At 48.2% G+C, this 22,387-nt stretch overlaps 4 protein-coding genes; 3 read left to right on the forward strand and 1 right to left on the reverse strand.

Moving 5' to 3' along the window:
• Nucleotides 1-823: 823 nt before the first annotated feature.
• Nucleotides 824-2,561, reverse strand: GSTUM_00010832001 (uncharacterized protein). XM_002841542.2 has 4 exons: nucleotides 1,993-2,561; nucleotides 1,602-1,940; nucleotides 1,398-1,538; nucleotides 824-1,336 (listed from the first exon to the last, which is right to left on the reverse strand). The coding sequence occupies exons 1-2, from the start codon at nucleotides 2,185-2,187 to the stop codon at nucleotides 1,740-1,742; spliced, it is 396 nt and encodes a 131-aa protein (XP_002841588.1). The 5' UTR covers nucleotides 2,188-2,561; the 3' UTR covers nucleotides 824-1,336; nucleotides 1,398-1,538; nucleotides 1,602-1,739.
• A 3,464-nt stretch (nucleotides 2,562-6,025) lies between these two features.
• Nucleotides 6,026-7,021, forward strand: GSTUM_00010833001 (uncharacterized protein; the record flags this gene model as incomplete). XM_002841543.2 has 1 exon in its annotated part: nucleotides 6,026-7,021. One exon carries the CDS (start codon nucleotides 6,026-6,028, stop codon nucleotides 6,212-6,214), a length of 189 nt encoding a protein of 62 aa, XP_002841589.1. The 3' UTR covers nucleotides 6,215-7,021.
• A 3,340-nt stretch (nucleotides 7,022-10,361) lies between these two features.
• GSTUM_00010834001 (uncharacterized protein) lies at nucleotides 10,362-10,722 on the forward strand (the record flags this gene model as incomplete). XM_002841544.2 has 1 exon in its annotated part: nucleotides 10,362-10,722. The coding sequence occupies one exon, from the start codon at nucleotides 10,362-10,364 to the stop codon at nucleotides 10,491-10,493; it is 132 nt and encodes a 43-aa protein (XP_002841590.1). The 3' UTR covers nucleotides 10,494-10,722.
• A 2,919-nt stretch (nucleotides 10,723-13,641) lies between these two features.
• Nucleotides 13,642-16,984, forward strand: GSTUM_00010835001 (uncharacterized protein). XM_002841545.2 has 5 exons: nucleotides 13,642-14,357; nucleotides 14,543-15,479; nucleotides 15,581-15,784; nucleotides 15,974-16,164; nucleotides 16,225-16,984. The coding sequence occupies exons 1-5, from the start codon at nucleotides 14,298-14,300 to the stop codon at nucleotides 16,357-16,359; spliced, it is 1,527 nt and encodes a 508-aa protein (XP_002841591.1). The 5' UTR covers nucleotides 13,642-14,297; the 3' UTR covers nucleotides 16,360-16,984.
• Nucleotides 16,985-22,387: the final 5,403 nt, after the last annotated feature.

Raw genomic sequence — 22,387 nt, forward strand, 5'->3', positions numbered from 1 at the left:
TCCTTCCACTTAATCCCTTCCTTCTCGCCACGAAATTCTCCCTCTAAAAGTACCGTACAAGCACAGAATGGCATATTATATCGATCAGCAAAAGCCACTCTCTACCATCAACTCCCCCCCCCCCTTTTCGGCATCGGCACCCGGGATGTACGAGCACTTGTCTACTCGAGTGACTCCACAATTCTCCACCTTCGTCTGCCTCATTCCCCAAACTCTCTAACCACTTGCGGTATGTACACTCTGGTATTCCCCTTTTAACGATATGATACGGTACCACAGGACTTTTTTTCTCCTCCATCCGCCCCCACCCCCCCACCCCCTTAATCCTGCGTCTTGGATAAGGGTGAGAAGAATTCCCAATCCTCATGGGTCTTGGCACCACGTGGAATTCCCCAGATTTTAAATCAGCAATTTTATTTCGACCGCTATCCATACAAATCATAGCAATAGCGAGAGCAACGCAACTCAACAGCATGCCGTAAAAGGTAAATTAAAAAAGGAAGGAAGGAGAAAAAACATATCTAATCGAAATTTTAACCTCTATTTCCCGCCAATAAGCATTTTGGGGAGTTCTTCATCGGCCGGAAAGTACCGAACTATGGGAGGAAGGGGGTGGAGGGGGGTAATAACGTCGATGGCTTTTCATTACTCGAGTACAATATCTTGCACGTGAGCTCAGTTTGCGTACTACACTGTATGAACAAGTACAATGAGGTCGTAGATTGGCTGTGTTTGTGAGTACCGGTATTGCAGTGCACTGGCAAGCACCCACCATAAAGTTAGTAAACAGTTAATTCAGGTTAGCCTGCGACACAATCCCTAATTCGAACAAAAATATCTCCCCTGGCACTTGTACTAGTACCGGTACTATACAGACACTTTGATATTAACAAGGGGGAATCAAAAGACAGCAGCAAATGGTCATTACCCCAGTACGAGTAATAAAAAGGAGGGGTTGCACAAGTATCCGGTATGAAGCACCCGAACACAGGGGCCAAAACTTTGTATGGCAAACCACCCGCACACATATGAGCGCCAATACTACCCCATATCGGATACTTGTAACCCTCTAATAGCCCGTTCGATCGAGCGTTGCGTGATCCTGTATTTCTTGCAGATTTTTCTCAGCTCACCCACTCATCACTAAGTATCACTCGGGTCGACCTTTCGGTTGAGGGTTAGCTTGCTAGATATCCAGACCGCGACGAAGGCGACGGCTATGACCCCCCCCCCAAGCACGATTGTGTGCCCCTCGCTGAGTCAATAACGTAAAACGAGAAATATCCGTAAGGATTGAACGCAGGCCCAATCCCCGGAAGGCCATAAAAGGCATAGTCTAGGTTACAGTATTAGTGATCCTGAGGCGTGGCTAACATGGGATGAACATGTATTCGTACTAGTACTATCTATAGTACTCGAGTACCCTCCTCGACTGATAGGTTCAAAAGGTCTCGTTTCAAACCCCACACCATGTGTTTGAGGGAAGAGATTTCGGAGGTAAATTGTACCAGTAGCACAAGGTGGAGTAATCCTAGCGGCTTTCGATCAACGAAAAAGGTTGATTAGAATTCAGCCGAGGCAGTTCGATGGGGGGGGAATACGAAGGGATGCCGACTGTTTTTCTTTAAGACGAGCCTTGCCCTAGAAAAGAAAGGATCCTCCGCTAGCCGTAGAAGCGATACACATGATTGGACGAGGCTAGCGCGATCGAGGGCCTAAAGTATAACCGAGAGAATGTCTCAAGAATTGAAGAACCAAGGGACCTGGAATGGCTGGGAGAGATGGTGAGAGGGATCCGGCCATTTCCAAGGACAAATTGGTAGGGGTTGATCCGAAACCCGATCATGGGTCCGGTGTCTGGTTCCAGGTATCGTAACGATATCAAGCCAAATAATTAATACGAGTGCTAAAGGATTGCTGGTACGGTAACGGTACAAGTACTGTATAGTAATTAAATATAGATCTTGTGAATATGAGGGGGGCACATAAAACGAATAGAGAAACTGAACCCGGGGAGCGAAAAGACAGGAAAAACAAAGAACGACTCTGCGTATACCGGTAGTACCCACTTGTACTTGCCCCTTCCAAAGGCATGCTGAAACTTGGGCACGGTTTAGGCCTGGGAAGCGCCAAGGTTTCCGGATCCTTTTGGAATGTGTAGGCAAGTACGAGTAGTGTAGTGAGCATTTAAACCGAGGCGGCGGTGTCTAAAACAGTCGAATGATTCGTTGCGCTCCGTAGTTTATGAAACCAAATAAACGGCCCGCATTAGACGCCCGCGCTACCGAACCGGTATGCCCCAACCGACAACCGTCCATCCTGCCCAAACGGCAACTGCCGGCTGCTCCAGAGTGCTGAGGTTGGCTCGGGAAATAATGGGTAAACCTGAATGGCAATGCCTCAAAAAGCGGTTTCGATTGGTTAAGTAAGGTTAGAAACATGTAGAAAACATCGCAAGCAGCTGGCGTTTGTCGGGATTCTACTCGTCAAATTCCGTGGATAAATAGCCAACCAGATGCAAAACCCCGCAAAAAAAATAATAAGATCGACGAGGCTCGACCCCTTCTCGCAATTGTTCTCGTGAGGCCTTGCAGGGAGAATAACGGTAGCTTACCACACTATTTATAAAATTCGAGGCTCGAGCACAACTGCGAGAGTTGCTTCCACGTGGTTTCAGATCTCATCGGCCTCCGGCAAGCTCTTCAAATCGAACTTGGAGAGGAATGATTGGCTTGTTTGATGGTTTTCAGCAATAACCTAGGATCTAATACGGTGCCAGCTCTATGAATATCAATGCGTTTCATGCCGAATTGCGTACCCCAACCCAAGGCCACGTTAATTGGGAAACGGGCCAGACGGATTATACCGGTGTCATACATATATAGCATGATATGGTATGACCATGGCTAGGATTAGCAATGGTTTGAAATTTGCACATCTGAGAATCTGTACTCGAGTAGTAATAACAAAAGGTTGCTTATTAACCCTTTTGTTGCAGATACTGACGGGGGTGGCACAAAAATTTCCACCATTTCAGCAGTCCAGGGGGCAGAGGACATGATATCGAGAAAGGCGGCAAACATACAGGACCGAGGAGCCCGGAAAATATGGCCCGAAAAGTGAGTTCATCCCGCGGTCAGTGCAGAAGAGCTGCGTTACCTTGAGAATCGAGATGCAACGGCCATCAGCTCAATGCATATCATACCTTCAGACTGTATACGACGCCATAAGAGCGACAGAGACCCCCATCAAAATTGACATGCCGGCTAACGGATCGGGCAGGTGGTACTGACAAAAACCAATTCCACCTCCCAGTACATATAGTAGCATAAGTTCTCGGCATCGCCGTAGCCCGACGGATATAGCGCTGGGGGGTACTCGTACGTATGCACTCGTGCGGACCGACCTAAGCACCTGTCCCTTCGCAGCAGGGCCCACCCCCCGCAGCTCCATCCAGACTACAAGGGCAGCAGCACCAATTCCAGCCCCCAATTTCAGGACCACAGACCTTGCGCTCCGTGTCACCATTCACCTACGGTCCGGTAGGCAATCTGGCGGGCAGCACCTCCCTGCTGCTCACGGTAAGCCCCGCCGCTTCCCCGAGCAGAACAGCTCTTGCATGACCAATAGTTTTTGCTAAATTGCAGACCACGCATAATCAGATTGCAAGTATGTACGAAATATTCCCTCCCCCGTTGACCGTAGCGATAGCACGAATACCGGTATTGTATCCCCCGGTTCTGGACCTTAGATGATTTATGAAACCGCGGTAACGAATCCATTAACAATGCCAACAGAACAAGAAAGCTCTTATCGTTTTTGGTTTTTTGGTTTTTCCCTCCCAGGACAGCCCAGAGGAAAACCGGAATGGCCAAGTGCGAAGGCAAATGAAGGAAATTTTCTGGAAGACCGGTACGGTAGGATCATGTTTGGCATGGCACCTCGCTGGGAAAAATTTCAACAGGGGAAGAAAGAAACGGTTGGGCCAAGACTACCGGCTGGGTGGGGGCTTATCGTCAACCCAACCAGATGGGCTTTGAGAAGGGACCATGGCTGCACCGTTCCAACACCGTGAAACTTCCTATCAACCCTGGCCTGGTTGTTATCATGACGCCCAAGCAAACGGAAGACAAATCGCAGGAATTACAGGTAATTTTTTGTCCTAGGCCAGAAGTGCTCGAATACCCGAACACAGGGATTGAATGCATATATCCTAAGAGCCCGTTCCTATCTGAGCACCAACAGAAAATATGATACCCCTCTAGTTTTGGGGTCCCTATGGCCTAAGGCAAGTATGATAGCAGATAAGACGTATGACACCCAAACATTAGACTGCGGACCTAGAACGGGTGTTCAGATACGGTACGCACAAAGTACCGGTAATGACCGTACATTTATCTAACCCCCGTGCTAGGGTGTAGTTGTATCCTACTTTATATTAAAGTAAAAGCATCATAGAAAGAAGCCACCATCACGACATTTTCCGGTGCTAGGGTCCATGAACCGGTATGATGGGAATTTTTTTTATCTCTTCCTCTTCCTTCTCTGCTCCTTCCATGAGGCACTCGAGTACGCTACTCGAGTAGATAAGAACTCGCTTAGTTTTTCCCACCGGCCCAACAACGTCAAAGAGAGGTGTGAAAAGGGTTAGACTAAGAGTCATCAAAGCTGGCCCACTGGTGGACCATCCTACAGTACCTACCGAAGTTTGCACACTATAATACGTCAGCCGCGCAAGGAAACATAAAGATGTCCCGCCTGTCAAACACGTGGCGGTTGAAGAGTAAAAGAAATTATGATAGCACTCGGGTGTCTGGGGGGTCATAGAGGGTCAATTGGCCCTAGGTTATTTTGTTGGGCTCGAAGCAATGGGATGGAAAGGGAGTTTAAACTCCCCTCCGAAATACTCGAGTACGGTCCACTAGGGGCTGGTGAAATTGGGCAGGTGGAGAACAGGAGTGCCCCATTGGCAAAGAGTGAACCCGTCAAAGTGCCGGTAGGGTAACAAAAAATATCCTTGTATCATAAACGATCCCTGCTCACCACCCTCCCTGTTTCGTCGTGCCCTTGGTGAGGACTGTGACGGGGGGGAAAACTTGAAAAAGGGTTAAGTAATGCCAACCTTGCTTGGGAGGCACTCTTGATGGCCGGTTCATCTTTCTCTGCTTTCATACCGGCACAGCAGGCCGGGTCCAGTACGGTGTTCGGGAAAGGAGTTTCCGGACGGAAGGGACATGGCTGTGTCGACTCGTAGGAGAGTGAATGAGTGTGGGAGAAAGCTGCTTCCCGTGTTTGACCAAGGGCGCAAATACAGTACAAGTACAAGTACAGTACAGTACTCGTAGTGATGGTCACTGGGATACCCCTCAATTGCCCTTGGGTTGGATGTGGCATCGAGTCTGTTTAGGGCTTTTCCCCAACGGAACCACAACCTAAGAAGTCGGGTCGCAAGGTGCGAGTTCCCATCAGGAATATCGTGAGAATCATGTTCCCGGGAACCAACCAAAAAAAGGCACGCCAATAGTTTATTCCGCTGGAGGCTGGATTGTATGATATTGTGTAATAACCGGTAGATCCTTTTTTCTTTTCACCACGCGGTCATTATCATCGTGGTCAGAGTGGCAGGGAACCCTCATGTTGTCTTTCTTGTTGGTGTTGTGAGAGATCCCAGCGCTGTGAGCACATATTGCACTGAGAGGCTGCTTGGAGGGAGGCTCACGGACACCGTCGCAAACCTCAACGAGATCCGCGAATTCCACGTGGTTGAATATCCCTAAATTACTTTACCGGTACCGGTATGGTGTGATGCGCACGTTTTTATTTTTATTTTTTTTATTTCCCTCCAATCCCTGGCGGAACTAAGGCTGGAATGAGGAATATTATCCTGACAATCTCCAGACCAGATATCCCTCCCATCCACGTTTTTTGAAATTGAATCTTTGCAAGTAGTCACGTCTAGTCCCGGAGGGTAGCCTATCGTACAGCACCAGTATTGTTTCAGAAATTCCCCCCTTCACGGTCACGGATGCATTATCCAACAGCACTACGGCTCCCGAAACCGCCTCGACTACACAATTCAGTACTCGAGTACGGTAGGCGAAGCAAGGAGAATGAAGGTCGAGGGGAAAAAAAAAAAAAGAAAGAAAAATCGAGGTTTGCCCGTCAAAACCCCGCCCACCATGCTCTATGGGTAAGATTGTACTCGTACGAGTAAGATTTTTGGACCAAAGTCCAACTTCGCACAGTCGTCTTGTAGCTAACAAAATGGGGCTTTGTGGCTTGGTTTGGTCGGATAAACCATGTCTTTGGGTTACGCCTTCTCCGTGGACTCCGGGTGTGCCTATCGTCATCCCTTAGGAATTATCAAGGAACAAACTGCTCCGCTGGTTGTCCGGCGCTCCCCCGGTGAGGAGCTGGCCAGGTTTTTGTGGTTCCGTTTGGGGAATGGCCCTACTACACTTTACCGATACTCGTACTCCCGATACTTCGTTTAATCCCTGTGTTCGGGAACCTGTTGCCTGTAGTGGGAAAGCGGCATCTCTTCGAGAAATTCGGTCCTTGCGCTGGAACGACGGAGTTCGGGTGGAGAGATGGTGCCCCCGGTTGCAGAAAACTTCATATAAGCTCTCAATCGTAGAATCTTACTTTCCCTAGGACGTATAATTTCGACTGCTCTTCATCGTGGACAATTCTGTCTGCGATAGTAGTGGTTGTATTTCGTTTCTTCTCAGTACCGTCCACACACTCCTCCCGCTCATGATACCATACCTTACATACCCATATCAGAAAGAAAAAAAGCCCGGGCTTTAGCGTTATCAAAATGACACCCTCCCCCCTCGCATCGGCGTCGGTTTTGCTCCATTTCCGGCTGGAAAAGCTCTGAGAAGGCAAGGGAAACTACAGCCACAAAAACAGCTAACCAATAGCTCGGCTGGTGGGGCACGATGCCTGTATTTCTCTCGGGAATAAAGGTTCTGGAGCAGTAAGATAGCAGCGTCAAAGACTCATGTAGGAAGGTTTACCCTACTAATACAACACCTCCTATATGAGTCGTACGTCGAAGTTGCTCAACATCGTGCCAATATGATCAGTCCAAGGTTAACGCCATACGAGTACAGTCGCACCCCACTATTCCCTATCGCTCTGGACCGGATACATTGCTGAATCATACAAAATCTTTGACCCCCGAATTTTCACGGGGTTTCACTCGTTGAACCGGATAAGGGAGTTTGCGGATTCGTACGATATTCTTGTAAGATTTCTCTCCCGTTCCTCTGGAAAGTTGACCTGCTGAGCTGGATGTTCTGATCACTACCATAGGAACTACACCCAAAGCGGAAAATACAGGGTGATGGAGAATGGAGAAGGGGCCGTTCCCAACATTGGACATCATCAGCACTGTACAAAATCATAATCCGTTGGGCCCAAGGCTGTATAAGGCCTACCACCAGTAGTGATGGAGAGGAAGACAAACTTAAGCAGTTTGCTAGAGGTGATTATACCACCTATAAATATTGACTAAAATGTAGCCAGTGATGGATAGGGAGTCTCTGTTTTCGCCCCGGACCCCTGCTGTGTCAGACGAAATTTCCAAACTCTCGCCACCCGGGATAGCTGGGGTGTGACATACCGGTACTCGAGCATCTCGGTGCACCCCAAAAATTATAGGCAAACGTAGCCATAATATGACTCGAAGAGGCCAAGGGGGGAATGGTGAGACCAGACAACCAGAGGGTGTCGTTACGGTACCGGTACCGTACCCGAGTACTCGAGTACAGCGGCTTATCAGCTTTGCCGCTGCCACGCTTCATGACCCATGTGCCTAATTGACGAAGGTAAGCAAGGATCTGCTCCTGATACCGGTACTCGTACATATTGTCGAACTTCCCCTCAAACTGACGAAGGGATGTAATGGTCCCGTCATACACCCACTCCAACACTACCCGAGCATCCAAGAACTACCGTATTCTTGCATTAGCAGCACGATATCTGCACGGTAGCCCATCTAACTGCTGGCGAGATTGAGAGAGCTGCACGACGAAACAGAGTGGAGGTAAAAATTAAATTGCTTGTAAAGTAAAATAAATGAATGAATAATAAATGATCCGACATACACACGGGGGGCTTTGTGCTCACTAGCTGAAGGGGAGTTCTATGCTCTTCTGATCGGGCAATCAATTCTGGATCCGTGCCTATATCAGAATAACGATTTGTGGGGTGGTCTGATTTTGATATATGATACCTTTCAAAAATTTCCGCATAGCGTATCATAGAAGCTCGTTTGGGATTGCCAGTTTTTCGGGGAAAGAGCCAACCGGATACTCGCCGTTCTCTTCCCCTCCCCTCTATTCGTCCTCCGCTGGCATACTGTGCGCCCTATTCGAGTGTCGTTCTCTCTTTCGCTAAGGGAACTCCCCGCAGTGTCTGATCAGCAAAGCAAACGCCCGGCGCAAGGCAATGGGGCTGGAAACCGAGCATGGCGGCATATCATTGGAAAGCACATCACTTGTCAGTGATGCGGGGTTTAAGCAGAAACATTTGTAACCCTGGCTTTCCCTTCGCTCGTCGGTTGGGGCTTTTTTCGTCCCCTTCCTTCCACCAATTTCCAAGTTTCCTTGTTCCACCGAAGCCGAGATGCTAATACCTTCCTCATATCGCTTCAGTAAGGCAAATCGAGAGACGGTAGGAATGGGGGGGGGGGTTTACTTGTGTCCGAGTAAGTTACTAACCTCTCCCCCTACCTACCATTCTCGCCGGGAACAGGATATCTGTCTAAAGTCCGGGGGCTGGACGCGGGGGCCAAATCAAAAATCCCGTCCTCAACTTGTACGAGTACGGTTAGTATGAGTCCCATAAACCTGTAACCTGTCACGCTCACAATCAGTCGATCCAGAGAACACTTTTGCTCTCGTTTCCTCACACACACATTGGGAAAACGTGATCTATGCGTGCATAACAATAACCGCACCCGCATACATCCACTCACGCACCCCTCCCCCTAACCAACGAATTAGCCACCCCTCCCTTAATTCAACAGAGCAAAAAAAAAAAAAGCGGCCGAAGAGAACGTATAACGGAGAGGTATTTAATATGAAAAATAATAATGAGGGGCATCAGAAGGGAACTGGACCTCAATTTTCTATTCTCTCATGCTCAGTGTCCCGAAAGACGGGGATTATCGGCACATACAAGCAGCTCGGCAGCGTCTGCGATGTTTGACCCCACGCGCTCAGTCCGCCCACACGACTTCCACGAGGCAACAACGAAAGAGCGGGGAGGGGTGTGGTGGGTCGCGCGAGAAAAGTAAAAAAAGAAAAAGGAATGTCTAAAGCACGCGGCGTATCGCGTGGCTTCAGGGATCCTACGGTTAGCGGCAATAACAGCCCTATTGGTTCCCCCTTACTCAATGAGCGGTTGGCTGGAACAGAAAGAGAGCAAGAGAAAGACAGAAGGCCCATGTTAGGTTGGTCCAGAAACCCCCCTCTCTCCGGCTGCTCCAATTGCAGTACTCGAGTACCGGTAGTTCAATTGCTTTTTCTGTTGAAAGTGGAGGATGGCTTTTTTTACTCTATTCTCCATAGTAATTCGAGATGATGCGGAGCATTTTACTCGTACAAGTACTTGTACTCGAGTTGAGAGAAAAATGATGGGCAGGGTTTATCCTGGGAGAAGGAGTTTCTCATAGGATGTTTCAAAATGGCGTCCTTACGATTGCAGCGGTGTTTGCCTTTCGAACACCTCAACCGCTTTTCCATTCAGTTTCGCACTATCTTTTCGTGATGCTGTTCTTGCAACCTGAGAGACTTCTATGATTGGGTATCCACATGCCATCCATACCTATACGGTACTCATATACGATATGCTGATTGACCGGGCGATTGATTGATTGAGCGGATGGTCTCTTTCCTCTCTACTCCTCGATTCTTTATCTGTTTCATCTCGAGATAGCCTCACTAGTCTACCGTGCACCTCACTAACCTCCCCGCTTCGATTTTTCCTGTGACAGGCCACGACAGATCCAATAGGGTACAGTTCGCTAGCGTGGCCCTTCTATCATACAAGGGATTTTGCTCGAAAGGGATGGAGTTCACACCACGGTGCGAGTATTGTGGCGACAGGCGCACCGTATGATTCCATTACCACAAAGATCCGTCCCATTTTGGCTGTAATCGGAATCCTCGGCGTGTGATTTGATACCGGTAGCGCTAGTTCACGGTATTCCGAGTCTGCGGTACTGAGCACAAAGAGACCTTATGATACGATTTTTATGAATCGAGCATCTAACCGTTCAATCTGCTCACTTATATTCCCTATCCCAAACTCGTGCTCAAACTCCCCTTTTAAACCCCCATTTTTCACACATGTATAAAGGAACGGAAATACCGGTAAGCACGAGGTTAAATGATTTCCTTCGGAAGATTTTTTCTCATGGTCCTTTTGTTCTCTTTTCATTGTTGCCGGAAATTAATTTTCCCCCCCACCTTTTTTTTTAATTGCTAATTATCCTAACTTTTCCTCGCCTAGCACGTGTATGAGATGCGTCTTGCCTTGGTGCATGGCTCTTGTTAATCTAATCTTGGTAATCCTTTGTTGCTGTATTTGTATGCCCCTTTATGCCTGACCGTTGCCCAATTCGTTCGAGGAAGTTTCTAAAAAACGTGTGCTGTATTGATTGATATTATTGTTTCTTTTCCTTTCCTGCTTTCTTTTCTTCTTGCCAGGTGGACCGAAAAATAGAAAACAACGCCTTCCAATTGATCCCTCCATTCTCACCTTTTCCATAACACGATCTCAAACAAACATCCACGTGGCCGGCAATCTGTGTGAACCTAACACCTTTTCTCGTTTGTTGTTTGAGTCTTTCATTTTTTCTTTTCCCTCCTTAAAGCATCTACCCGCGTGAAAACTTCTGAACCTCACACTAAGATCCTTGCCGCCGCTTCTTCCGACTGACCTTCCCGATTCCCTGCTCGCCGCCTATGCGTGCACAGACTACTGTACTTGCTTCCTTGGCTACCACAGCAGAAGTTGAAGTCTCCTAAGAGGTACAAGTGCAGTCTCCAACGGAGGAACCATGAATATAGGCCGGTGACGAACAGGGATGAGTAACAAGTATTATTTTTGTTACCCTACTCTGATGAACCCATTTTTTCTTTCCCCCTTCCCAATAACTTACCGGTATCCCTGTTCATCACCCGCCGGTATTCGTCGTGCCCCCGTTGAAGACTGCACTCGCACCCGAGTAGGGTACTCGTACAAGTAAAGTATGAGTAGTCTACACTTGGTACAAGGACCGTATCCTTTCCGGGCGGGTAGTTGCTCTGGAATGTTCGGCAGCGGCAGGCATCTTCGGGCTGGAGGACAAGTTTGTCGTTTTTTCCAGGCAAAGCTCTGAGGATAGGAGAGCTGTTTGAGGAAGAGGTAAAGGAAACAAGGGCAAAATATGACATCCAATTGCAATATGTCCAGTACGCGCCATAGATTAAATCGGGGATCAGGCTGTGCCTGAGAAACGCATAAAATGATTTCATTGTGAATAGGAAAACCGTTGAGAGTTTTCTCTGGCTTGGATTCCCCCCACCATTTCCACTCCCCCTCCCACTTTTTTTTTTTTTTTTTTACCTACTCCTCTGCATTTTGCTTCTTTTGCCCCCCCCCCCATTGCTTCTTTTTCAGCTTGGTTTGCTGACAGGTTGTTTCTTTCCTTTTTTCCTTTAAGTCCATTTGTGGTGTCCCTATTTTTTTTTTGAGAGAGAGAGTTGTTTTATTTCCTTTCCTTGTAATTGTTAGTCTGACTATCGTTGTTCGTAGACGGGAGAAATAATGGAAGTGCCGGTACAGGATGCGGTAGACTGAAGGGTCGGTACTCGGTAGGTCACGGTAGGACGTTGGCTGGAACTGGGAACTACTTCCTGTCTAGCATTCTTCCGAATCACCGCACATGTCCCCCGTAAAGTAGGCCCTCTCGCCAAACGGAGCCAGGCAAGAAGAATGAGAGAGAATCCACCGGTAAGAGAGAGAGAGCTGTTTGCTCAATTCCTCCGTGCATGTCCTGTCATCCATGAAGGAGGATGAGAGAGGGTGATCGTTTAGGGATGTGCTCCCCAATTTCACTGATTCTCTCTCTCTCAATCCTAACATTTCCAACCCATTTACCAATCCCGAGGAAAATTTTATTGTTTCTACGACACACTCACTTACTCCTCACTCACACCCACATCTCCCCCCCAATCGTTTACTCTCGAGCAAGAGAAATGGGATATAAAAAAAGTTCTTTCTTATATTTGTTTTTTCTAACCACGAGATTGTGCCATACGGGAGATTTGCTATCTGCCGTTTGCGGCTTAGAGCTGTCGAAAGGCGGGCTTGCTTAATAGTGGTTCGGGAAAGACGTCGATTCTAGAGCTGGTTGTGTTTTTCCCCTTTCGAGATCAAGTGGAGGCCTCGCTGCTGGCCCCGGAGGAAGGGCTATATTTCAGCGGGGATTGGGGGGCGCGAATAATAATTCTCTGGTCAGGTCAGATTACCAGCGTAATTTTCTCGATTCTTCGTTCGGCAGCGATTCCGGAAATCCTAGGAGCAGCAACACGAGGGAAGCAACCGCTTGGCTTGGAAGAGTAGGCTCATTCCGGTAGCGGTGCACGAGTAAACAACAGGAATAGGGCAATACCGCACAGGTTGAGGCCAGTAAGTCATAGGTTGAATTTCCCATTTTATTTTTTCTACTATTTTATTTTATTTTATTTTTTTTGTTTCCGGATTTTTTTAATACCGGGTCATTTGGATCGGGTGGAGGAGAGGGAGGAGAAAAGGGCAGAAGGATCGTCCAAAAATCTTTCAAGCCTTTTTCAGACAAGACAGAAGACGAGGCAAGAGAAGTTCACCTCAGCGCCGACGGGAGGCGTTAATGGTATGATAGATTTAGTAGCGCGCGTTGTTCATGACGGAGCTCGCCACTTGCTGTTGTCACGATGCACATCCCGGGACAAAGAGAAGAGCGCCCAGAGAGGCCGGGACCGGGGGCTAGGACCGCAGCATGAGTGTGGTGGTGCACCATTAGAAGCAAGTGCAGGACCCACCAACCCCTCCACCATTAGCAACAGGATCCGCAACGACAGTAGACTAGTAGCGACAGAACAAGAGTGGAGATAGCAACAGGAACAACAGGAATAGGTAGCAAGGGGTGGAATAACTAGAACCATAGGAAGAGGCGGATGAGAAGGTAGAAGATTTTCTAGAAGAAGCAGCGGTGCAACTGACATTACGGGTATCTCTTCATCCCCATTCAAACAGCGTAGGCGGGCGGGAGAAGAAGAGGAGGAAAACGAACAAGGACGAGCGCCGCCAGTACTCGGAGGTGCCATAAGCAATACCAGTAACAACTCGAATTACAAGCCGCAAGTACCGGTACTGCCGACAATGGTTGTGGTAAAACAGTAGGAACAGGGAGCAGCAGTGTTAGTGCCGGTATTGGCAGTAGCCCAACCAAATCCACACTCATGCCCGTTCCAACCACACAACCACACCAAAATTCAAACAAGCAGCTATCCTTCTCCCTCTCTTCCTCTGCCTCTGCGCAGGTTCAGGGAGTTCCCGCCTTTCCCTCTCTACTTCTACTTGTACTGCTGCACCCCCCCGCAAGTCGTCGCCATCGCCACGTGGTTCTGATCGTTTATCTTCACTTGCATCCTTCGTCGACAAAAGCCCTCGCTCTCGCCTCTAGGGATTCTCTCGCTGCATCAACCGTTGATTTCTGGAGCTCGCCCACCCATCTAAGCCATCACCAAAGCCATCACCACTGGAATACCTCCACAATCACACCCTCACACAGAACCCCAATAGTATCCACCACATAGATCCAGAAAAAGCCCCTTACCCGAACCACAAACTCCACCATAAACGCAACCACTGCAGCTTCCTCTCCCCCCCCCCTCCCCTCCTCCCACACAAGACTGCTTCGACAAAACCCGGCCGCGCTGCCAATACCTCTTTCACCTTTACAGCACCCATCACTACTACCATTGCTTGCTGCAGCCACCACCGCAGCAGCAGCGACTTTTTTCGTAATAATACCATCACGACACTCCTCCATCCATTCTCATTTTTCTCGATCCTCAGTCTTCTCACTTTATAGCCTTTCGGGTGGTAGCTACAATACGACTCTGAGAAGGTCGAGGTCTACTTCCACCGAGTCGTTGCTCGACTCGAACGAACAAAGTCTGGCTAAACTTTCAAAGGTGATCCTACGCGGCGACGGATCTACCTATAACGAAATCTCCAATCCTAAAAACAGCAAAATGCATCAAACAAGTTCGCGATTACTGCGGATGACTGCGGATGACCGTCCGTACACTAGGGTAGGCTTTTGTCCCGATCAGTTTGCCCATCACCTTCGTTTTCCGCCTGTTGTTTGTTTCCACTGGCTCTCTCCCTCTCCCTCCCTCTCTCTCTCTCCTTCTCCCCCACCTCGACCCGGGCGGGCGGCTGTTGTTGTAGCCATTCAACTAACTGACACTGGTGTTTTTTCCCTTCGCTACTGTAGGATTTCAAGGATCTTTTCTCTACCCTGATGGTTAGTTTGCCGTTATCTTCTCACAGGATACGTTTCAAGACATACCCCTTCAGCTTTGCCTCTGAGGAGGCAATCAACAATCTTGGTTCGTTGAAGTTTTCTCAATCGAACCGAATGCCCGATCCGAAGGATCACACTCGGATCGTCACCACGACAACCACAACCACTTTTTCGATGGCTAAGGAAATGGCTCGCTCTGTTTGTCAGCGATTTATGGATGCTCGATTTATTGAGCTGGCTGACGGAAAATCTACCATTTATTTCCCCCCAAAGGGATCTTTATGGCAATTGACGCCCAAAGGGATTCATGTTTTGGAGAGGTTCTGTCAGCGTAATGGCATCCAACAAGACCATGTAATAAAGTTATTACAGTCTTCATTCAACACCATGCGTTTGGTTATTTTGGAGAGGGATTCAGTAACGGATAGGCTGTCCCATGACAAGACCACGACTGAGGTTATCTTTAGGCGGTTTGCTGGAGCAACTCCTAACATCAAAGCTAATGTTTCCATCTCCGATTCGGACTCTGTATCGGAGTATCATGATGGCGTTACGGGCGTCAAGCTTGCTGAGACCCGTAAAGTTGGTGACAGGGTTGTTAAGAGCTCGTTCACTGGGAAATGTGCGGTGGATTGGTTGCTCGATTGTTGTACGACGGTAGAGAGGAGTGAGACTCATGAAATTCTCAACCTGTTCATACAATATGGATTGGTCCAGTCTGCTTTTGAGGATAAGGCCTACATTCAGGCTAACCCAAAGGCAAAAGATTTTCAACCGACCAAAAATGCCATCTACATTTTCACCGACAAAGGGAAGAGAGTGTCGGGATGGATTGATGGCGACCGGTTGAGTCTGCAGAATGGAGATAGGGGAAGTGACGGAAACTCCGTACGAGGCACATCCAAAGGTAGGAACCGGGAGGAAGGGTTCCCTAGAGGCAAGTGTCCACCCCACGGGGAGTGTGGGGATGCACTGGAGAGGGATAAATTGGGTTGACTGGTGATATAGATCAACGTGAGACTAACACTACCCGGCTGACCGCTATCCTTAACGACGCTGCTTTGAGGTTGTTGTTCCGCGAATACCTTCGGGAAACTGTATGCGAGGAAAATCTGTCATTCTGGCTGGATGTTGAGGATTTCAATCACAATTTCCTTGCAATTGATAAGTCGAAACCTGATGCTGTGCGAGAAACCTTAGCGGCTGCCTATGGTAGGTAAAACAATTTTTTATTGGCTACTTTTGTTGTTTCTAGAAGATGGCCGCCATCGCGCACTTGATTTCTGGTAGTGCTCTCCCTAAACCGGTTTACTCGGTGACTGCACAATAACTCCATCTCCCTGTTGGCCTTCATCTACGAAATCTGGACGCTGACCGAATACTTTTTTTTCTGTTGCTTAGGCCTTTACAACGCATTCCTTGCCCCTGGATCCCCATGCGAATTAAATATCGATCACACGCTTCGACAAGACATGGCCTCTCGAATGACCCGAGCTGTTGCAAAGGACGAAAATGCAATGTACTCCAGTTTGAAGGAGGTGGCCGCTCTTTTTGACCGAGCGCAACAACAAGTGTTCAAACTCATGGCAGGAGTAGGCATTCTTGTGATCTCGCGCTTAAAAACGACAGCTGACTCGCTTTCGTTATAATAGGATTCTGTTCCCAAATTTATCCGTACGCAGAAGTATATCGAGGTCGCCGGCGATATTCTTGAGGATGAGAGGAACGGTCATTCGGGTATCGAGAGAAGCCTGAGCCGGAGATATAACAACGGAACCGCATCATAGACGGGGCTGTTTTTCATATAAATTGGATATCTAGACCATCCTTTATTATGGGATTGGTTTAGTGCTTAATATCATTTTTTCGCTTCGACTACTTTAGGCCGCTGGAGTTTTACTTCTTTTTCAATCTCTCCAGGGATTTTAGGGTCTTTTCAGGAGTTTTTGGGTCATCAACATCATTGGTTATCGTGGTTCTCTTTTTCTTAGCCACCCCTTTGCTTGCTGGAATTTGTCGACTGTCCGCTGCTATTCGTCGCTACAGAGTGACGATCTATCTTGTCTCACAGCGCCTTAAAGGCCCTTTATGCATCTTTGTTTATTTTTCTTTTGCCCTTTAAATCGTTTTTATTCCCAGCTTCCTTCTCTTTGTCTCGTTATTCTACGGGTGAGCTTTGGAGGGTGCTGTGTCCAGTATTTATGCATATCATACATAAGGTACAGCCTCTTTGTATAGTTTATTTTCCCCTCTCGGTTTCTTTTTGTTTATCGAAAGATTGATGGGTTGATCATGAGGTGACGAACTGATTGGGAGAGGGCTGGTGGTAGTGGGGAGTATTTTATATTTTTCTATCTCTTGATGTCAAAATTTTAAAATAGGGAAGGCTTTAATATAGAGGTTTTTTTTTTTTTTTCCTTTTAACTGATATCTCTTTTCTCAAGCTACCTTTTTTCTTCTTCCCTCTTGTCTTCCTCTTGGACATTTTTTCCCCTCCTTCCAATATCCCTCTTTGTAACTTATGTTTGTTGAATTGGGGGCGGCGGGAGAGCTGTAATTGAACCACATTTAATTGTAGCCTTCATAATTATTATATTTTGAAATCTCAAATAAAAAGTGATAACTGATAGCATATGATTGAGTTTGGATACTATTTTTTTTTTTCCTTTCTCTGCTGGATGATTTCTAAGATACAAATTTCTTTCCTAGCTAATATGCTGTAGAAGTAGGCAAAGCAGACTACTATAATGATGTTTATCGCTTTCGACCTACGGCGGCGTTTCTAGAAGCCCACCCCTCGTTATAACTGCAGATGGCCTGGGTGATGTGTTGTATTTTATATTGGTGTCTGCGTACTGTATTCGTGTTCCGGACTACCGTAGAACAAACTCCCACCTATCCTGGGTGATAACCCGTGAATAGTCTAGCACCGTACGCAGCCGTCCCGACCCCAGGCGGTTGGTGATAGATCTCCTCCATCACCGCATCCCACCGACCCACCCATCCACCCATCGATCGGCGTTTGGAGCCCTCTTTCCCCAATAATGCGGTGGCTTACTTGTATTGTATCCATCGTCGTCGAATCCCCGGGCAACCAAAGTTGATGTTGGTCTCGGGCAGGGGAGGCTTTCCCGAGGGGGGGGGGCACCGGTGGTTACTTGTAAGGTATGATGGCCCGTTAGTTGGCCTTTTCTTTTTCTTTTCTTTTTCTTCACCAGCTCTTTGCACGGTGCTTACCTGTTAGGAGGGTTGCTGTTACAATTAGGAATGATCGGGATTTTTTCTTTTTCTCTCACCTACCCGTCATCCCCCCGACCGTACTTACGGCACCGTAGTTCTTTTAATTGCGCTGGATTTTCGCTCGACGCGCCGGGCGTTACGCCATTGGGGGTCTTCGCCTGGGAATCTGAGTTTCTTGGTAGGGGTGGGGGTAATTTACGGAGCACGTATGATAAGATAAATGGGAGGTTCGCAGCGGGACGTGCGGGAGTTCCCACGAGTTCCTCAATCATGGTATATCACCCGAGAAGCGATGCCAGCCGTTGTGATTCGGCCAGATAGGCACGTGAAGCGGTTTGATGGATGGATGGGTATGTCAAGTGGGATATTTGGGGGTTTCGTTTGGAGGCCAGGAGCGAGCGTGTGAGCACCCCTGCGATGTGGTAAGTGAGTGAGTGGGTTTGGCTGCAATGGAGGAGGAGGAGGAGGAGAGCTTTTCTCTTCTCTTCTTTTCTTTCCCTTCCCTTCCATTCCTTTACTCTCAACTCCTCGCGTCGGAGGGGGAGGAGAATGGGGAATATGAATGGCAGGGTGCATTAGTCAGTTTTTCCATTGGTGATTATGTTGGTGATGGCGGTGATGGTGATGGTGATGGCGATGATGGTGAAACTTTTGGAGGGGCGGGTGGGAGTGTTTGTGGAGATTGCGGGGTGCTTCTGCTTCTGCGTCTCCTCCTTCTGCTCCTGCTTCCTCCTGCTATGCGGTTACTGTATTGAATGGAGCGGAGCTCATTCCGCTTGGGTGACATGACGATGGCAGCCATGATTAATGGGGTGAAAGAGAAAGAGAAAGCAAGAAGGAAAATTTAAAAAATTAGGACATTAGTCTTTTCGAGAAGGGTTGGGGCTTCACTGTGCGTGGCGTGGTATGGCATACCTAGAATACTCGAGTACCGGAGATGGCTTCATTGGATGATCGGGCCGTGTCCTGGTTTAGTGCTGGTCTACCAGATATCGTGTTTTTTTCAGCTTGTCTCAATTACCTTATTTAGGTTTGTTGTTTTGGTCTGCGGACCACGGTATGTATCGAGTATAGCGTTTGATGTCTGAGACCATTTTTTCCTGCCCCCCCCCGCAATTTTTTCTTTTTTCTTCTCTTTTTCCGAATCATTCGGTAGGCGGTGGTGGTCGAGACTTGAGTACCGTATTGCAAGCTATGGAACCTTCCTTGGTGAACCATTGAGGAGGGGTATGAGCTTAGCTAAGGTATAGCCACGTTTACTGACTGGGTGGTAGAGGTGTTTCGTTATGATATGCGCATTATCGTATCATGCAATGGCCACTACGGTACTAGATGAGGGTTTCCCTTTTTTTCCCTTTCTTTTATTTTCTTCTTTTCTGGAGGGGAAGGGGGCGCTTGTCCGGGGATAACTTTGGTTTCTCTTCCGTGGTATATCATTGGAAACTAGCATAACCTGAGCCGAAGAACCTCACACCCATTCCCCGCACTTGCGGTGAGTTGGCTAGGGGTGTGAGTTGAGAGGTTGGACTGTTATATCAGGCTGCACTCCCTCCCGTTTCCTTTCTCGCCGGCTGCCTGGCGCACTTGACGCACGTCCATAATATTATAATATAATACTGATACCATATCCTATCATAATAGACATGGAACATAGTCAGGGCTTCCGGACCCGTCATATCGTTCATCCATTAAACAAGTCCAGGAAAGTGTGAAGGATTGGTGGAACCTACCCATGCATGTCCCTGCCACGTTCATCGCTGACCTTAGTTCTCATACGAGGGGGGGTTCGTCTGCGTCTCTGCGGCAGCTAATTTGGTGTTCATCAGCGCTTGGTTCAACCAAACGGCAGATCAGTGTGCTCGAGCACTTGAGTAATGGGAAGAGAGTCTGGTAATCAAGAAACACGTAGTTAGCCCTGACAATTGGACATGCGGTATCATGAATGGTTGGTTTTCCTTTCTTGTAAACATATCCCCCCCTCTCTTTTTTTACCAACCAACCCATTCATATCGAGCTGCGCGATCTATCATGTTACCTGCTTGCTTACTTACTTCCTGCTCGAGCACATACATATATAGCTTCCTTACACTTTCCACTCTCTTGATACATGGTTGCTTTTTTGTATGATCGACGGAAGTGAATAAGGAGGGCAGGTGGAATATGTTTCTAGGTGTTTAGTCTGGTGGGATATGCTGGGGGGACACCCATATGTGGTTGTGCACGCATTTTATCATTCCTCCCAAATGGGGAGTCGGAACGCACGGGAGGGGTGGAGTGCCCGGAGGTTGTGTGAGGATGCACACACCTACTCGAGAACATGCGCACACACACCATACAATTCCCTCACCTCCCCTCTGCAATGCGCTCCTCATGGATTTTCTCGGGAAATGCCTCGGGGTTGAGTACCCCCTTGGAGGAGAATGAGCAGGAGCGTGGTTTGACATTTCACCATGGTTTTTGAGCTTCTTCATCAAAAACCGAGAAGTAGGGTATGGAATGTACCGGGGTGGATATCGAGTTTCCGTATGCGTGTCTGCGTGTGCGTCCACCTGGGAATCTGTGTGGTGGCGGGAACATATGTCGTTACTGTACTCGAGTACAGCAAATGAACTGGACCGTTTTTTTCCAGCTATTTCTACCTTTACTTTCTTCCACTCGCATGATGCGAATGAGGGAGAGAAAAGAAAAGAAAACAAAGAACCAAAATCCCCTGACGAAGCAAGAGAACGAGCAAGGAATGAGGAGGGAGGAATGGAAAATCTCGTGACGGGAGGAATATCCTATGATGGCTGCCAATAAACCTAATCTTGGCCAGCATCACGTCCGAGGTAAAGGCGTGGCGTGTAAGATGTCACATCTGCTTTTCCCGCGATCCACTAGGAAATCACGATAAAAACATAATTTAGCGGAAACAATGCAAAACCCGGTACTAGATGAATCCCTCCCCCCCTCCTCCTAGACGAAGTTGTTTCGGTCTCTCACTTGAGAATACATTCTCCCGAATGGCTGTGATACGCTACCTCCCCTCCCATCTCAGTTTCGGCATCCAGTGCTGTTACTGTGCCCGAGGTGCCAATGTACCGTATCACCGACTTACCTACCGGTACCCACTACCTACACCACCTGCCGGGGCACCGGTTCGATACCATAAAATTTCCTGCCAATATTATCGCGGCGGTTGGACCTCCTCTCCCCCCCCCGGTCTGATCAGCGAGTAGGCATCATCCCGGCGCACTTGTACACTTTATATTATTATTACCGGGTACCTATAGCACGGAGATATTGTTTTTCCCCTTCATTTTTAAATGAAGGCTGTTCCGTTAAAGGCAGGACCACTGTTCAGAGGTGTAACGTCTGCGGAAATTTTCTACCCGGACGTTACTTTTCATTACAGTCGCACCTCGCTATCCCGGACGGCCAAAATCTGAAGAATCCGTCCGGCACAGCGAGGGATCCGGGACAACGGGTCAGGCTTTGGTGGAAAGAAATTCAGAGTTCACAAAGATTCGTACGGGACAGCGAGGTATCCGTATTATCGAGATCCGGGACAGCGGGGTGTGACTGTACTGGTATTATTATAGTAATGACATTGTCATCTCGGTAGTCTCGTCGGTCATCGGCACTCACTCGCTAGGGCTTGAATACTGTAGTTGTTGTGGCTGACCGGGCCGGCGGATGGGGAGCGTGGTACAGGGCGAGGATTGGGGTCGGGGATCCCGTGGGGGTGTGAAGGGGGGAAAAAATAATAAAAAAATGGATACCTCTAAGTTAGTCTGAAAAAAAAGAATGAGAAAACCCCCCCTTTTTTAGTTCACGACGGTGGATGCAGTGGGGTTATTAGTCGGGACCTTTGGGGCGGTTAGTTAACTTGAGTGAAAGGACTGTTCAGGTTGCGGGATTTCTGTTGTGTGTTGGTTTTGTCGTCGGGGTGAATTGGTTTGAAGCACAGTATGGGTTCTGTCGCCATCGCTTGCCCCCTGGGGTATCACTAGGTTGGCGCTTTTGGGTAGCCGGTTGCGGGGTTCTTCCTGGGCCTCTCGAGAGAACTGCTGTGTATTATTTGGCACTGATGGACGGGCTCGTGGATTTGCGTCGCTTGCGCGGTCGGTAAACTTGGATGTGTATCATATTTGGTAACGACCCATTGCGTCCGAACTCTCCGGTGGCATTCTCAACTCGATTTTCTGGAAATGGGGTAATCGTATCTGCCCTCTTTAGCTACTCATGGGGGTGGGGATATGGATATTACAGCGCGGAAGAAAGCGATTGAACTGTCGTACTGTACGTACAGACCAAGCACGGTTGCTAAATAGACGCTTATGCTTTGGTGGGTTCGGGGTAGGAGTTTCGGTGGACTTGGCTAGTTCCTAGTACTCGAGTACATCTATCCCCGCGGGGGAGTTTGAACTCCAAAACTAGCCGTGGATCAGAGTGACGGGTAATCAGTCCCTCTACCCGCTCAACATTGAAACCCGGTCAATGATTACTTCCCTGAATTGTTATTTGATGGTCATCAAAGTGGACGAGGCGCCTCCGACCGTTCAAGATTTACGCTGTTGAGTTACAACCGATGGT

The sequence above is a fragment of the Tuber melanosporum genome (assembly GCF_000151645.1).
Source record: "Tuber melanosporum whole genome shotgun sequence assembly, scaffold_75, strain Mel28".
NCBI lineage: Eukaryota > Fungi > Ascomycota > Pezizomycetes > Pezizales > Tuberaceae > Tuber > Tuber melanosporum.